The sequence below is a fragment of the Erpetoichthys calabaricus genome, chromosome 8 (assembly GCF_900747795.2).
Source record: "Erpetoichthys calabaricus chromosome 8, fErpCal1.3, whole genome shotgun sequence".
Lineage (NCBI taxonomy): Eukaryota > Metazoa > Chordata > Cladistia > Polypteriformes > Polypteridae > Erpetoichthys > Erpetoichthys calabaricus.
This window is the reverse complement of record NC_041401.2, coordinates 1,668,782-1,681,975: the sequence shown is the minus strand read 5'-3', so window position 1 is coordinate 1,681,975 and position 13,194 is coordinate 1,668,782. Positions and strand designations below refer to the sequence as shown.

At 54.3% G+C, this 13,194-nt stretch overlaps 1 protein-coding gene across 2 annotated transcripts; it reads right to left on the bottom strand.

Annotated features, from left to right (window-relative positions):
- Positions 1-392: 392 nt before the first annotated feature.
- LOC114655276 (uncharacterized protein KIAA2012 homolog) lies at positions 393-11,688 on the bottom strand. Of its 2 annotated transcripts, none has more exons than XM_051931156.1 (24): positions 11,583-11,688; positions 11,153-11,330; positions 10,339-10,632; positions 9,892-10,045; positions 9,196-9,372; positions 8,957-9,111; positions 8,706-8,883; positions 7,827-7,936; positions 7,599-7,737; positions 7,323-7,508; positions 5,166-5,339; positions 4,959-5,090; positions 4,744-4,812; positions 4,337-4,416; positions 3,897-3,971; positions 3,752-3,806; positions 3,344-3,611; positions 3,114-3,258; positions 2,909-3,029; positions 2,282-2,832; positions 1,344-1,546; positions 1,085-1,257; positions 757-976; positions 393-665 (listed from the first exon to the last, which is right to left on the bottom strand). In XM_051931156.1, exons 2-24 carry the CDS (start codon positions 11,255-11,257, stop codon positions 494-496), a joined length of 3,936 nt encoding a protein of 1,311 aa, XP_051787116.1. In that variant the 5' UTR covers positions 11,258-11,330; positions 11,583-11,688; the 3' UTR covers positions 393-493. The 2 variants fall into 2 exon arrangements, with proteins under 2 accessions (XP_051787116.1, XP_028661980.2); XM_028806147.2 differs by having other exon boundaries at positions 11,567-11,687.
- Positions 11,689-13,194: the final 1,506 nt, after the last annotated feature.

Genomic DNA, 13,194 nt, shown 5'->3' with positions numbered 1-13,194 from the left:
TGTGAAGACAATGAAACGGATGATTTCACACCCCTGCCATAGCGAGTGTCAAGGGAAGGGGGCTGGATGTGGGGGACTGAGAGGGACGCTGACATTTATTTCAGTACAGAAAAGCTGGTGGTGCCCCATTTTTGGGTACTTTTCTGGTACTGGTAAACCACGCAGCTCTAGTAGCGAGAGGTGATGGGCAGGAGTGGATGGTTCTGTTAATGTGCCACCCAACTATCCAGATAGCAGCACAGCTCATTCCCAAGGTGTCTGACACCACAGATACCCGCAGCACCCCCAGAATGAGAAGAGGAGAGCACAGTGACCACCCGGACCACCAGACCCTTTTTTCTTTTTAAATAAAAGACAGTGGCCTCTCTCTTTCTGCTACTTTATGTAAACTTTATTTATAAAAGAAGGTTTTGTTCTGCTGAGTCCACAACTCCAGTGTGTAGTGGTTCTGATCCTCCAGATGATGGCGCCGAGAGCAGGCTGTCTGTGACCCTCAGGCCTCCTTCTGCACCCCCTCGGCTGGCAGCGGCAGTCCGAGCATCTCCAGCAACTCAAAGTAGGAGTAGACCCAGGGTCGAGAAATCTCCTGTGCCCGCTCCATCCCGTCGACCTCCACCAGCAGGTCCCTCTGAAAGATGAGCTGCTGCTCCAGCACAGCCCTCTGTCTGTTGGGGGCACAGGGGTGGGACATGACCTGTAAACGTGCTGTGCCTGCCACAGGTACCCACGCCACGGTGAGAACCCCATGAGACTCACCTGGCCAGCAGTAAGGCCTGCCACTTGGCCTCCTCCAGGACTCGCTGCATTCGCTCGGCTGCCACCCTCTGCCGCTCTTCCTCTTCCCACCGCCGGTGCTCTTCCTCCTCCCTCTTCCCCCGCTGGTACTCGAGCCGCTCGAGTTCACTCATCTCCTGCATCCTCCGCGCCTCCTCTGCCCTCCTGGCCTCCTCCTCGGCCTGCCTGTGAGCAGCTTCAGCTGTTGAAGAACAAGTGACAGCCTCTGGTGTTCTGCTCAGTGCCCTCATTGTGCAGTTCATCTTCCCAGACCCAAGATGGTGCCTGCTGCCACTCTATATCCTCCTACCTGCCCGCTGCTCCTCCTCCCGTCTCCTGAGTTTCTGCAGCAGCAGCAATTTCCTGCGGTGCTCCTCCTGTGCCCGCCGCTCCCGCTCCTGGGCAGCCGCCTGCAGTCTCCGCCTCATCCTCTCCTGCTCTTCCTGCTGCTGCTGTTCGGCCTCCTGCTGCAGCTTCTTCAGCCTGGCAAAGCAGCGAGAGAGACATTTAGCAGCCCATTGGCATGGGGACCCATGTCCAGCCCACCCGCCAGCTGTGCCCGCTCGTACTGCATCTCCTCAGCTCTCTGTCGCTCATCCTCTTCCAGCTCCTGCTTCATCCTGTCCTCACGCTCCTGCTGCTCCTGCTTCTCCTGCTCCATCCTCTTCCTCAGCTCTTCCCGCTCGTGCCGCTTCCTTTCCACTTCCTGCCGTCGTTTCTCTGCGTTGTCTGCCCGTTCAGCATCCCGCACTGCCAACAGCTCTGTGGGCACCTGCATGAAAAGGAAAGCTTTATATAGCGCCATTCATAATACTGTATTAAGTGATGTCACCAGCCTTGCTGGCCTCTTCTCTGCCATTGACCACTCATTGACCAGCAGCTGCCCACCAAGCTCAGGGCAGAGTACCCAGTGCCCCACTAGTCTGATCCACCACTTTGTGACATTACCATTACCGAGCACCCCAGGTGTCCATCACTGAGTGATGTCACCAGCTTCAGTGCCCCTCGCTAGGCACCCCACTGGTCTGATCCACCACTTAGTAGCCCCGTCTACCTCACTGCCCACTACTGTGTGATATCTAAGACTTGTGGAGAGTCTGGGCACTCTGTAGTGGTAAAGGACTGAGCAGGCAGTGGGACACTCGGAATGGGGTGCTGAACTTGGTGACATCACATGGTGGAAGATGGATGGCATGGCATTGGTCAATGAAGCCAGTGACATCACATCACCATGTGATATCACCATTACTGAGTGACCCAGCTGTCCACCATAGTCATATGTCACTCTTACTGTGTCTCCTGGCCATCCTTCACAGTGTGACATCACTGTTACCAAGTACCCCAAAGTCCCCCCACCATGTGAGGTCACCATCTCTGAGTGACCCAGATGTCCACCTCCGTGTGATGCCACTGTTATCATGTGACTGAACTGTCCTTCACTGTGACACCACCTTTACTGAGTGCCCAGATGTCAACCACTGGGAAGTGACTGCTTATCCATACTTACAGTCGGAGTGCTGGGGGTCCCAAGATGGCCAGCTGGACCACTGGTAACCAGACTGGCAGGGGGGTTTCTGTCCAGGGCCGCCTGTGCCTGTCTCGCGTTGAGGTTTTTGTTTTCACTGCTGTCCAGTTCTCTGTTGTAGATGGTGAAGTCAGCCTCTTCCTCCTCCTCCTCTTCGTCTTCCTTGTTGGTATCCTGCTTCCTGAGTTGTTCTGATGTCCTGCTGAAGGACATGCGGGCAGTTTCATCAGCCAGCTCTTTCTTGGTGCCCTGCTGCTCTCTTCCTGCTGCCTGCTTGGTGCTGCCCTTCTCCTTTTCCTCCTGGTCCTCCTCCTCCTTCTTCTCCTCTTCCATGTCCAGTCCTTCTTTTCGGGGGGTTTTCTTGCCACTGTGGGCTTTTTGTCCAGCAGAGCTGACCTCCTCGCCCTGTCCCTGCCCATCCTCTGCCAGCCCTGCCTTCCTTCTACGTTTGTGTCCACGCTGGTGCTTGGCTGTCTTTGCTGTTGTGCCTGATGCCTGGCTTTTGTCTTCAGGTCTTTTCTCCTTGGGCTTCCCTGTGGTTTGGGGACATGTGAGTGGACACGCATGCTACAGAACGACAGGAAGCAGGCAGGGTGGGCAGCTACTCACCCACAACAAACTTAGCGCGCCCCTTCAGATCTGATCCCTTCTTGGATTTGCCCAAATCCCTCTGGTGACTGGCAGCGCCAACCTGTGGATGCTGAGCTCTGCCATCTTCTGTGCCGCCATCCTGTTTCAGAGACAAAATAATGAGCAGGGGTAATGACATCGATGCCATCTAAAAATCCAGCACGGCTGGCACCCACAAACCTACCAAGTTGCCTTCTGGGTGGATGTTCATTGTCTGGCCGCTGTTCCTCAGCATACTGTTGCTAGCAGATGCTTGACCGGCCCTGTCCACCAAGGGTCCCAGTCTGCGGTGGCTGGCTTGTGGGTCCCCAGGATGATGTGCCGCTGTGCTGCTTGGCAGTGACATAAAGTAAAGCCCAAGGTGGACAGGAGAGCACGGGTACTGAGGAGTGACCGGTACTTGGTGTGCCTTACCTTCCCAAGTGAGGTGACTCAGGTCCGCCAGAGGCCTCTGGGTGCTTCCAGCTCTCAAGGGGTGAGGCGGCAGCTACTGGGGGTCTCGGGTCTCTCATATGCTGAAGGTCAGCATCTCCAGGCTGCTTCAGCATGTCAAAGCCCATCCTACGTTTGACCTTCAGGACTGGAGGCAGCGAGGCGCCATCCCTGCCACTCGCCAGGGCCGCAGTTGTACCACCTTGCTGGTCTGAAGACGGTCCACCGCCTCTCTGACTGCCAAGTGAGCCTGAGAAGCAAAGACACAGTGGCAGTGGCGCTCATTTACTGGTGGGACTGTCCAGTAGTGCCCTGATGTGCATTGGCAGAGCCCTGCAGTGTGAATGAACCACAGTGACCACAGTGGCCGGTGCGCTTAGGGTGGCTCACCTGTGTTGTTGCTCTTGTCTGCCACCTGCTGGCCTTTTTGTAGAAATGCAGTGTCCTGAGAGAGGCGGGGAGAGACGGAATAAGCTGTGGTGCTCCCCCCATACACCCTCTGTGCCACCACAGTGGCTGGTCCACTCACACTCACCTGCCACGTGTCCACTACTGGCTGGCCGGAGCCCTTATGACTTGTGGTTAGTGTCAGTCCACCTTCATCACGAACCTGGAGACAGAAAGACCAGTTACTGTCCTGCAGCTGCATGCACCTCTAAACACAGCAGCTGGCAGGACCCCTTTGAGGTGTGCCAACTTTACATTTAACACCCAGCATTTAATGTGCCCATCAAGCAGGTCTTAATGTAGCCATGCCCAGTGGCCTCCAGTTACATGTGGTGGCTGTGAGGTCGTGGCTGGCATAAGAGCCTACCTTGACCACTAGTTGGCGCTTTACCATCTTGCTTTACTATGTCAGCCCCCCCCCCCTTCCTTTGTGGGCAGTTTCTGCTGTCCAGCATGGGTTATCCCCCAGTTGAGCCCCATGATGCATACCAGACCTGTCATTCCCAAAGTATCCTTGGCGCTGCTCACCTGGGTGTTCTGATCCTGGCCCATTGAGTTGAAGGGTGACCTTTCATGCTGCTCAAGGTTGTAGTCCACAAGGCGGAACCCTAAAAAGAAAGGGCAAAAAAAAAGGAAGGGTTACCCACATGTGTGGAATGAAGATGGGCAAAGTTTGGCACTGTTTCATCCAGTGACTTCTGGTTGAGATTCAGGCCCAAGATGGAAGTAGGCATCACCACAGTGTGATGAAGACTTGAGGTTGGCACTGATCTCCTTACTGAGCTCAGACCAATCTGGGCATCCGGCATAGCTGAATCTAAGAGCGGTGCAGATGGGGGTGTTCGCTCGACAGTGTGCCCGCAGTGTCAGCAGGGCAGTGCCAGTCCACGTATATTATGATAGGATACACATATGTGAGGGTGAGATGAACTGACCTTTCTCCTGAGGCAGAAACACTGTCGATCCGGGTGCCATGCTGATGCCTGGAATGCCATGCAGCTCATCTGAAACAGAAGGAGAGCGGAGCCTCATGAGTGATGGGGCCTATCAGCTGACCAGGCTGACCTCAACTAAGACCCTCGTGCCCCTTGTTGAATCAAGCGGGCTGCTAGTGAAAAGCAATGTATTTCCCAGGAGAAAGTGTTCCCACCTCCATTGTGCTCCTGGCTTCCCTCGCTCAGGTCCTTATCCTTGTCCTTCAGTGACCCGAGGAGGGACAGGTGGACAATCTGCCCATCAGGCCCCATAATGATGCTGCCCACTGATCCACTTTTGTAGTATTCTGCAAGGACAAAGCAGCCAATGAGAAAATGAAGGCGGCTGGCACCATGATGGTGGACACTGGCAGGCCACTCACCTCTGATCTCAAAGGGCAGGACGCCTCTGATGATGCCATCGTCCATGTCCCTGTGCTCCTTGAGGTGCGCTTTGAGGAAGGTCAGGCTGCTCTGGTTTCTTGGACCCTTCTTGCTCACAATTGGAGGCAGAATCTCCAGAAATGACCTGGGAGGCAGCTGAGGGTCCGTGGACTCTTCAGAAGTAAAATGGAAACGGTCGCCCATTGTGAGTGTTGGTCACTCGGGCAAGTTTGTGGGTGTTTTGTCATTGGTCACTTATAATCTCACGCGCCCTGATCTCGATGTGCTGTGCTCAAACACCAGTCCTCTACTCTGTCTGCCACCTTGTCTTTGCTGAGCTGCTCTTTGCGATCTCCCCTAGTGTGACCAAGAGGACGCAGGTCCATTGACCTGTCCTGCCATATGTCATGAAGACCCCATCTTTTCTGATTGGCCTCTTGTTGTTCTGGTCACGGGTTTGTTGATCTGCCCTTCTACTTTATTAATCTATGGACCCAATCTCCAGTCATCTCCCGCCATTGTGCCTCATCGATACTGACTCCACTGATTTCCCTATCCGCCATGCACTGACCCTTTTCCTTTTTTTATTCTGGTGGTCCAGTCTACACTCTCTCCAGATCTCCCCTCCGTCAGCCCATCCCTCCTTTTGTTTTGGTGACCTTCTCTTAATTGATCCCATGTCTACATCTTCAGGGCTATCCTCCCATTTTGTTTATCTGGTCTGCACTGATCCCCCCACTGACCCCATCTCCAGATCTTCACCTCACTGAACTACAGTATTTCCAATATCCTTTTCTCCCAGTCATCCCACCTCTAACACCGTCTCCAGTTCTGTCCCACACTGACTTGTCTCTTCTTTGTGTGGTGTCCTTGTCTGCACTGATCCTGCTGCCCATACAATCTCCAGATCTCCACCTCACTGAACTATCTCCCCTTATTGTGTACCCTCATCTCTCTGATTCCCCTGCCCATGACATCTCCAGACCTCCTCTCCAGTGACCTCTACCATTAGCCCACCTCCATGTTCTGGTTGGCTTTGTCTCCATTGATCTTACTACCCACATCGTCTACGGTTCTGTCCTACACTGACTCGTCTCCCATTGTTCTCTTGTCTCCATTGATCCCACCACCTTCACTGTCTTCAGCGCTCCTCTCGACTGTCCTGTCTCCACATTGGCTCCAGGGACTCTGTCTGGATTGATCTCGCCGCTCACATGCTCTTCACATATGTCCTACACCAAGCTCTCTGCTATCATTTATGTTGTGTTCTTGTGTTTGTTGATCCCACCATCTACACCATCTTCAGATTTCTCCCTCCACCAACCTGTTCCCTCTTTGTCTTTACTGACCCCATCACACACACCCTCACTAGACTTCCTCCATTTTTTTTTTTTAATTTGGTGAAACCACGTCCATTTATCTCACCGCCTACGCCATCTCCAGACCTGTCCTACACTGATTTGTCTCTTATTGTGTGCCTGGTGTCCTTGTTCACCATCAACCTCATTGCTCACACCATCTCCACATCTCTTTTGGTTTCTACTGCTCTTCCTGTCCATGCCATCTCTAGATCCACACCCCATACCTCCGTCCTACCCAAACTTCCATTTCTACTCTGGTGACCTTTTTCCCATTTATCCCACTGCCTACACTATCTCCAGATCTCTCTCTCCACTGACCTGTTCTTTCTTGTGCCATGGATTGCTTTGTCTTCATTGTCCCCATCACACACACCTCTTCAATATCTCACCCTCACTGACCTTTCCTCCATTTTGTTTTCATTTGGCGACCCTACCTCCATTTATCCCACCGCCCACACCATCTCCAGACCTAACCTACACTGGCTCATCTCTTTTATTTTCTTATCTGCCTCTGCTGACCCCATTGCCCAGTCCACCTGCATATCGCCATCTCATTGATCTGTCCCTCCTGTTTCTCTAGTTGACTTTGTCTCCACTAATCCCATCTCCAGATGTCCTCTCTTCTGTCCCCCTCTGACCTGTCCACGTCCTTCTTCTAGTAGGCGGTCCATCCCCGCTGATACTCTTTCCCTTTTTCAAGACCACCCTGAGCTCTCATCCTCACCTGCGTTGCTATTCTGTGATCTCCACACATTTTGTCACCACTGACGTGTCCTTCGCTATTTTAGATCTTACCTTGGCCCTCGCAGGCCTCGCTGTCTTGTCCACTTGTTGGAAGCCCAAATTTCTGAAGAGACCCAAGGAGCTTCTTCTGTGTCTTTTCCTCAGCCAGGGGTCCTGGGGGTCCTTTCTCGCTCTGCTCTTGCCTGTTTGGTGGCTCCCCAGTTTCCACTTCATTCTCATTCTCGTTGTCTAACAAGTCTATGGATCAGAAAACTCAAACAGTTGTCACCAGCCTGAAGGTAAGTGCCCCAGTGACCGGGCAGGGAGTGCCCATCTCTTACCACGTACCTGCCAGACCCAGAGCCCCGTCTGGCCCGATGCCCTTCAGCTGCAGCAGTGGGAGGATAAGCAGCTCTTTGGGGAGCTCCACTTCCTCACACCTCCTCTTTGTTCCTGAAGGCTCGGCCAGGCGTGGCAGTCTTAGAGGCTGAATGGCACAGCGGGCAGGCATTAGTTCCTATGTGATTCTGCTCTTCCCACTAACAGCCCCCAAGCTGGCACCCCTTCTCTTCTTACCTTCCTCTCGGGTATCCTGGGTGGGCTGACATCCAATAGAAAGGTGGGTAGGATTGATGGGAGAAACTGCTCCTGGGCATCTGCCCTCTGCTCAGGTGCCTCTGGTGGTGCTGTTAATAGGAAGGATGAGAGTGACTTGTGACGTGGGCATCTTCAGGACAGACTAAGTCACCTGGAGAGTACCAGGGCCCTGCTGACCAAAGAGAGGCACACTCTGAGGTGCCACTGGGCCAGAGTGTCAGGGCCACAGTGATGTTAGAAGACCCTACTGACCACATGTGTCACATCAAGCTGGTCCTGTCATGAAAATATCATTCTTGGGGGTCATAAAGTCCTCCTGGCCACCAAAGTCAAAGGTCTGAGGTGATATCTTAGTAGCCCCAGAGTGTTACTCCTGGTGTCTTCAGGTCCCACTCTCATTTTGCCAGTACAGGGGTGATGAGATGCCACTGACTTAACTGGGGGGTCAGTCCTGCAGTATGAAGGCCCTACTGACCTATGGCTGTCACACTCGGGGTGACCCAGAGTGACAGGCTCCTAGAATCCTAAAATGGCACTCCTGAGTCACAAAGTCCTACTGAAGCAGGGCTGACAAGAACACAAGGTCACTTGTTGATAGACATCTGAGGAGCCCACTGTGCCACTCCTGAAGCAACAAGGCCCTACTGAGCCCAGGGGGCTGCACTCCAAGGGTGAGGTGGTGCCACAGAAATAGGACAAATAATCCCGGGTGACACTTTTGGAGTGATGAGGTCTTACTGGTTCAGGAATGTCACCCCATCTCTCTCCTTGTCACTCCTGGTGTAATCTGTCTGGCCCCCATCATTCACCAGGGGTCACTCCTGAGGTCAACGGCACTTTTGTTGTGGCTTTACTTACGGACGGTCGCTTTCTGGGGTGTGCCCTCCTCACTGGTGGAGTGCGCCTCACTCTGGAGCCAGGAGGCATCGATGCTGATGCAGGCCATGGCCGCCCGGAGGGCTTGAGCGGGGGTCTCTTCCTCCTCTTCCTCCTCCTCCTTGATAGATTTGACTGGTGACAGGCGGATGATGAAATTCTAAAATTGATGAAGGTGGCATGAGGTGGTGAGATGGAGTGACCCGATCAGTAAGGAGGGTGTACTCACTTACCTCAGGGTCCCTGTTCTCCGTCTCCGTGCCCAGCCGGGTCTCAGGGATGGGGCTCAGCTCGCTACAGGGCACCGGGATCAGGATCTGGTACTCAACGTTTTTTTTCATTCTTTCCGTTGGCATTTCGTTCCTTCCCTTGGGGTCATCATGTGTCTCTGTGACAGGAGGAGAGGGTGGAGTGGCTGTCACTGATGTTGGGCACACAGTATGGCAGACACAGCGGGATATGATCACGGTACCTGGTGGTGAAGTTGAGTCCCAGATAGGGCGGCCCTCGGGAAGCGCCTCCAGTGCCGTCGGAATGCTGGGCAGCACTTTGTACGGCCGGGGGGCTGACGAGAGGTCGTGCTGCCCTCTGTAGTGTGGCAGCGTGCTTGGTGCACCTTCTGGCATTGGTGGGGCATCCCCTAAGGCACCTGTGGGACACAGAGGTGTGCATTAAAGAGGACGGGTGGAATGGGAGAGGTAAACACAAGGAGGGGCATGGGTGCCACACGTGAAGGGCATCTGAGGCATGAATTGAACCCAGGTATGCAGTGGGAACTTGGTGCCAACACAAACTGCTGGGCCACATTGGCACCTGACAGGTGGGGAAGTAAGGTGGGCTAGAGGAAGGTTATGGTGGGGTATGGCTAAGAAGAGGCAGACGTGAGACCTTGGGGGGCACAGTAAGTGAGGCAGATGGGCAAGATGGGTTAATGGGTAATGAGGCAGTGGGTGCAGGTGCAGGTGGGGGGGTGAGTTCAAATGATGGCAGCATGAGAGTAAGTCCTCCACTGGGTGGCACAACGGGTGAGTCAGGGTGGCCTCCCATGGCATCTTGAAGCCCCTCACAGCTTCCAGAGCACTCAAAAATGTGAGCCAATCTCTGAGTGGACTGGATGAGTTGTGCCAGGTATCCTCCTCGCCATGGTGCCAGTCAGGGGGCATCTTACCTGCTCTGATCTTCTGGACATTGGTGGGATCCCAGGTCTGAGACAGGCAGGCCAGGTACCGCTTAGCTGAGTAGCCCGGGCGCACCTGGCGGTCCACATTCTCCTCTGGTGGGCTGAGAAACTGGAAAAATGAGCGGACATCTTTGTGCCGAGCCTAAAAGAAATGAAAGACGGGGTGTGAGGGACCCGGTCACCTCTGAGAGGTTCTTATGAGTTCCATGAAGACCACCGGACACACACACACACACACGTGGATTTGTTCTCTACATGTTGACTCTCAGTACCAGTCAGCCACTCATATAGCGCCTTGCACTCTTTTACAATGACCTGGTGGCCAAGTACTGACATCCATCTTGCAAGTCACCAAGGTGTAGGTGGGATCTGCCAATTCCCGCTCTGTGTGTCCACTGTGCTCAGCCTGCTCGTCTGGTGCCCCCGATGACCCACCTGCTTGTTGCCATATGCCAGGATGGCACCAGTCAGGTCCCTCAGCGTGTTAAGCTCCCGCTCGTCCTTGTCCCCCATCGCCTGTGGCCCTCGGCTCCTCCTGTCAGCATTTGCCAGCGTCCATGCAGAAAGCGCCAGCTCCTCGGAGTACAGGATGAGTGGCCCCTTTCGTGTACTGAAGGTCCTGGGGGGCACCGGCTCTGCCATGTACACGGGGGGCCTCAGCGGCCCTCGCTCGTTCTCTATCTTACGCAGCCGGAAAAAGTGGCGCTGTGACACCCAGTTGAAGTAATCCTGAAAGAGAAGAGCAGAGCGGTCTGCGTCTGGGAAGGGGACGGCACCCCTTACAAGAGAACCATCAGTGCCCGTGGATAGAACTGGTCTGACTGAGATGTGTGGGGACATGGGACTGAGGTGGCATGAGCTGGGGAGCAAAAGAAACCAATGGCTGAAGTGGGAGACGACTTGTGGCCATACTGGGACAAGTGGTGATTCAGGGTCACACCAGGAATGAGAGGCAGAGCTGCTACCTAAACTTGTGGTCACCATCTGAAGCATGCTGGCAGTTGGTGGCCCAAATGGGAGCAGCGCACTGGTGGTGACCATCTAGACTGGGACAAGCTGCAGCTGTAAATGCCATCAGAACCAATGGGTGAAGTGGGAGACAACATGTGGCCATACTGGAATGGGACAAGTGGTGACTCTGAACTACAAGGTGACTTGGTGGCATCTGTGAAGGGGAGGTGACACTAGGACATGTGGGTCTGCCTTGGTGCCCGTCCAGACGCTGGCGCTGCCCATGGCCGGCTCTCACCTCTGGCTCGTAGTAGACCTCGATCCTCCCATGGACATCGGTCACCTTCTCCTTTATCTCCTGTCCACATCCGCGACTGAGAAGTGACAAGTTCAGCTCTTTCATTGTGCCAGTGACACTCCCTCACCCACATTTCAGCAGTGGGCATCGGTGGGCATCCCTAGGCCTCCAAGTCTCTCTGAAACAAAACAATGAGAAGGGCTGTCAGTTGCCTGGCCTGCCAACTCAGGCCCCCCAGTCTCGGTCATTCAGTGTTTGAAGGGCCGGGTACATCATAAATTGTGCTGCCAGCCTGGCCACCTCTCAGTCAGTCCAGAAGGTCCGCCACTCCACAAACCATTTAAGAGAATTGGCTGGTGCAAGTGGTGGCACCGAGGACCCCCGGTGTCCCTCACCACCCCGCCACTGTCTTACGCCCCGCCGTCCACACCTTCTTCAGTAGCCGCTGCCCAGACGCTTCTCTCCACTCGGTGCCCGTGTCCTTGCAGCAGTGCTGAAGCAAATGGCCGGACCCTATTGTGCCGAAAGAATGTTTTCTGGTTGCCGTGGCAGCCAAAAGGAAATGAAGCCGGCTGCTCCGAGAACAACAGAGCCCAAAAAAACAAAACGACGCCTCCTGTCCTGTGGAGAGGCTCAGATTTCAGCCTCCCAAACCAGCCCTGCCTCGGGGGCATCATTGGGGGCCACTGGGCGGCGAGCTCATTAGCCAGCATTCCTCTGATTAGTCACATGATGCCATGGCCTGGCCGGGGGCAGCGTGGCCTACAAGTGGCACAGGCGGGGACTTTAAAAAGCATTTGGGGGGACGTGTCCACCTCTGTCCTGCTAGACCACCTTCTAGTGGCAAGAGGACCCAATCACGCTTGGAGTTCACCTCTCGCCTGCTCCACGCTGCCCCCTAATGTTCAAGTGCAGTCTCATTTAGTAGAAGTGCTCCAGCAGAGGGCGCTGTGCGGATACTTGAGTGTTTGACTCTCAACTACAAGGGGACTGCAGAAGGCTTGGCGGCCACTAGATGGCAGCATGCCAAGCAGATGGAGACGTTATTGGGGGGGTGCCCTAGCTAGCCACGAGCTGTTAAAGGTCCAGTCAGGGGTCATCAGTGTCCTAACATCCCAAACGGGACCCTGCAATCCCTGACTTTAACCTCATATAGCGCCTTCCCCAGGACTTTTATTACACTTTGTGCTCAGGCAGGTGAAGCGATGAACTCAGGGTCACACAGGGAGTGGAGGTGGGCATTGAAATGGCAGTCTTGTGCTGTGCAGTCCATCAGCTTACCCAGCAGGCCACTCAAAAATAAACATGCTGTTAACATGTTATACTGTGAAAGGCGCTATATCATACGAAGAATAAGTGACCTGGCCTGCGCAGTTTAATTCACAGATAAACACAATCATCCGTCCATCCATCCATCTGAGTGCTGAGCCCATTTTTCCACAAGAACCCAACCTAGAATGGAGGTGCCCTGCTGGGCACCATGTGTCTTCATTTAGTGACAAGTTGTAGCGACAAGGACAGGGACAGTGCAGCCTACAAGTGGGACATGTGGTGACGTGTTCACCACTGTTCTCCTAGTGGTAAGAGGACGCAGTCACGCTTGGAGTTCACCCCTCGCCTGCACCACGCTGCCCCCCAGTGCTCAGGTGTGGTCTCATCTGCAGGAGCGTCCAGCAGAGGGCGCTCTGAGGCTACTGGAGTGCCATCTTGCACAGCTGTTGGGCCACTTAAGAGGAAAATGCAAAAGGCACAGTGGCCACTAGATGGCAGCATTTCAATGGTCCCACACATCACTGGGGGTTTGGGGGGGCTGCACTAGCCAGTCCATCAGGGGTCATCAGTGTCCCAAATGGAGACATACAGCACATGACTATAATCTTATAGGGCGCCTGTCCCAGGACTTTTCTTACATTGTATACTCAGGCAGGTGAAGCGATTCGCTCAGGGTGGGCACTGAACTGGCAGCCTTGTGCTCTGCAGTCCATCGTCTTAAGCACCAGGGCAAAGTGCCATCAAAAAACGTGTTGTTAACACCACCAGAG

What these genes read in the sequence shown, in the direction of transcription:
- LOC114655276 (XM_051931156.1), bottom strand. Translation starts at nt 11,257, where the DNA reads ATGAAAGAGCTGAACTTGTCACTTCTCAGTCGCGGATGTGGACAGGAG. An exon ending in GCCAGGATCAGAACACCCAG is followed by an intron (nt 3,972 to 4,336) that starts GTGAGCAGCGCC and finishes TTCTGTCTCCAG; the next exon opens with GTTCGTGATGAAGGTGGACT. An exon ending in TCCACCCAGAAGGCAACTTG is followed by an intron (nt 3,030 to 3,113) that starts GTAGGTTTGTGG and finishes TCTCTGAAACAG; the next exon opens with GATGGCGGCACAGAAGATGG.